The 3,758-nt window shown below is 41.9% G+C and overlaps 1 protein-coding gene across 1 annotated transcript; it reads left to right on the forward strand.

Moving 5' to 3' along the window:
• Positions 1 to 2,584: 2,584 nt before the first annotated feature.
• Positions 2,585 to 3,261, forward strand: MELLADRAFT_87199 (uncharacterized protein; the record flags this gene model as incomplete). The annotated part of the gene is made up of 5 exons (XM_007403751.1): positions 2,585 to 2,658; positions 2,703 to 2,769; positions 2,841 to 2,891; positions 2,967 to 3,158; positions 3,253 to 3,261. 5 exons carry the CDS (start codon positions 2,585 to 2,587, stop codon positions 3,259 to 3,261), a joined length of 393 nt encoding a protein of 130 aa, XP_007403813.1.
• Positions 3,262 to 3,758: the final 497 nt, after the last annotated feature.

Consider the following 3,758-nt stretch of genomic DNA (forward strand, 5'->3'; position numbering starts at 1 on the left):
GGGCCCCGGCTGATGTCGTATCGCTAAAGCAATAGAAGCCAATACGACATGACGCTGAAAATGGGCTCACAGGGAACACAGTACTGATTTTTTTGTAGTCAACATGAAAGCAATTAAACTATTTAATATAAATAATATTTACAAAATAGAGAAGCCATCATTTTTTATTACTGCCTTGCCTCACTAGATACTTTTCAATTAATTCAGAAGCCGCAGAAAACTCTTCTGGAGTGGCCACACCTGCTTTGATCCACTCTCTACAGCCTACAGCCTTCTCCATTGTGCTTGAGTTAAGGCCACCACGATCAGGCTGGCAGACATCTGCTGCCGAGGAAAATGTCCTTTCAACGGGACAAGTGGTCCCCGAGCATGCAAGATAGTCCTTTGCAAGTGCTGCAACCAATGGGAACCACTTCAAGGTATCCTAATTTGCCACAAATCAACATCAGTGACAAGAAGAGAGAAAACTAGACTAAGATGAGATCACACTCACCTGCCACCACATCAAGATGCACCCGTCCTTATAAGGATATTTTGCACCAAGATATAGCTCTAATTCATCTGATCGATTGACGGATGCACGTGTTTCTGAAGGTCCAAAGAGATTGTTGTCATCTTGATCGTTAGCAGTTGGATTTGCATTCTGTGACGTTGCTTTTGCTGATGAAGTGATCTCGATATCTTTTTCTGACGATTCCACTTTATCTTGAAAGGCTTTTTCCAACAATTTTCGAATTCGAGGGACCTCGACAGGATAATAATGTTCAAAAAACTTAAGACGCTTGCTCGGATTGAGGACTGTAGCCATGACAAGAGTATCACAGCCAAGAGCCTCCTTATGATACCCCGCAAGTTTGTTTTGCATTACCCCAATCATCTTGTGTAAGCTTTTGTATTGAGTTTCAGCCTCCACCTTCTCCAAAGACTTCTCCATTCAACGATACTCGGACAGGACAACGTTGGACCGGTTACGTTTTTTTCAACGTGTAACGTGTCGCCCCGTAACTGGTTTACGCTATCGGTCAGGGCCGTTTTTTGTAACGTACTTACAGGTACGTTAGCCAGGTATGTCACAGTAATTTTTTTTGTGAAAATACGTTAGCATCCTTGTGACAGCCCTGGTTTTGAATTTCGGTGCGTTACATGTGGATCCACCAAGAACCTCCGTTATCGGTGATCGTCCTCCATCATCATGCTGAATCAACCATTAGGACACCTCACCATCATGTACGATGATGATGTGACCAACTGGTTGCATCATCAACTCATTCGACAAACCCCCACCCGGACGAAGATGACCGAGTCAGATGTTTTCAGTCCTACCCCCAATGTAAGTGTCGCTTTCATCAGAATCCTCCTCATTTTTGTTATGATTTGATTCCCATACTTTGATTGATTTTCTTTTGATTCCTGATATCCCTCCAATAACCAGATTGCAAGTGACCTCTTCTCTTCTATCATTTCCTTCTTTTCTATCATTTCCTCTGTATCTTTGCTGAGAATCAATCCTAATATCACTTTCAATTTGATTTATCCCCTGATTTCAATATCTAGATATCTCGATCGGTTTCTACAAGTCTCAACTCTATTTCTAATCTCATCTTTGTCAACATGTGTGGAGACTCTGGATGCGAGACCGAATCCTCCCAACCCCGTCGCACATCTCGCATTACTACTCCTGTTCGATTGGAACTCGGTATGATTCAACCATCACACACTACAAGAAAGATAATATTTTCTGGGCAGAAAATTAAATTATTGATACACAAAAATATTGAGAGGCCAGGAGGAGAGCAAAAAAAGAAAAAAAAAATGCATCTTGTTCCCCGCGTTGAGAACTTCACTCTGCATATTTTTCCGTATTTTTACAGTCCATATTGATAAGTGTACTAACAATAAACCTCCACAATCATCCAATTACAACCTGTAACAAGCACTGAAATTTGGCTCATTAGTGTTTAGAGAAACTTTTGATTTCTGAAAATACTCATAACTTTTTCAATTCCGGTCCAAAACGCTCGATTTTGGGTGCATTGGTAAGCTGGAATTGTCCTCCAAATAGCTCATAATAGGACCACACAGCATGCTGGTCTGCTAAAAAAGATATCACCTTTTTTATACCTTTGTACATACAGATCCATAGAATGATTGGCATACTAGCTACATAGTTCTTGATCTTATGAAAGTTCGAGAGAAAGAGTTCAGCTTTCTAATGCACTTAAAATCGAGTGTTTTGATGCAGATTTGACAAAGTTATAGGTGTTTTCAGGTATCAAAAGTTTCTCTAAACACCAATGAGCCAAATTTCAGTGCTTGTTACAGGTTGTAATTGGATGATTATGAAGGTTTATTGTTAGTACACTAATCAATACGGACTGTAAAAATATGGAAAAATATGGAGAGTGAAGCTCTCACCGCAGGGAACAAGATGCATATTTTTATTTATTTTTTGCCCTTCTCCTGGCCTCTCAATATTTTTGTGTATCAATAATTTAATTTTCTGCCCAGAAAATATTATATTTTGTGTAGTGACAGGATGGTCGCCGTGCTCTTTTTCTTCCATCTCCTCAACTACCTCCTTCGAATGGAAGCTCAGCTCCCAATCCAACTGGCCGCAAACGAGCCCGATCCACCTCTAGATCCGACTGCGAGACTGTTGTGAGTCACATCGCCCCCAAACAGGCTGATCGATCCAACCGAAGTGGTATCGAAAGAATGAAGACTGTCAGGCAGAAAAATACCTCATTTCCCCAAACAAAAGGAAAGAAAGTAAGTCTGTTACCCCACGACAATTTCCCAGTCTCAAATTTAACATTTAGATTTGTTTATGTTTTTGGTAGGCTATTCCCACCGCTTCTACAGCCACCTCAGGAACTTCCAACCAAGCCGAAGTGAGTCCTTGATCTTGATGATCATCTCAATCTATGTATCGGTCTTCCTCAAAGACTGTTTTGTATTTTTTTTAGAGCGTCGCTCCTTCGGTACCAAGCCAAGGCCCTTCCGCTAACCTGCGCCAAGACTCTGACGATGAGAACGCTAGGATTCGTAAAAAATCTAAGACTTCTCAATCAAAGACTTCTCAACCCACTGGCGACAAGCAGGACGTCTATGATGATGTTGAATTATACTATGGTGAACCAACTTGTGGTCCAGATGATGTAAGAATTGTCTTTTTCGTTTTACATCATCTCACAGCTCTCCTCCCAGATCTTTTTTTTCACTCTCTATTTTCAAATGATTTTCTTTCTGAAGTTTAGCTGAACCAATACTTGAATCGATGTAGGAGCCGGATTGCCCGTGTGACTATCTATGTCTTTGGTGTGGAAAGTTATGCCGAGGTCATGGAACAACTCGATCGAACCTGAAGATTCACCGCGATGGGTCCAATCAACCTGGAAGATCCAAGCTCGGTTTCCCTAAACGCAAGGAAGCCATAGCGCGCGGCTGCAAGCTACCTCCGAGTGTCGCCGAGGTGCAAGCCAAGAAATTAGCAAACACCCATCAAGTTTCGACCATGAACAACTTCGTCACCGTCACTCCTAAGTTTGATATGTTGGTATTCAATCGTCTCTTGACTCTATGGCAGGTACGGCAAGCCTTGCCATGGACTCGAATAGAAGACCCGCTTCTTCAAGCGGCTTTCTATTACGCTCGACCTGATGCCCGCCTTTACAACCGTAAGTGGACCGCAAACGAGGCGAAAAACCTCCATCTTAATTTAAGAGACTCGGTTTATAGTGAGCTGGAAGTGAGTAGAT

This window comes from Melampsora larici-populina (assembly GCF_000204055.1).
Source record: "Melampsora larici-populina 98AG31 unplaced genomic scaffold MELLAscaffold_1, whole genome shotgun sequence".
NCBI lineage: Eukaryota > Fungi > Basidiomycota > Pucciniomycetes > Pucciniales > Melampsoraceae > Melampsora > Melampsora laricis-populina.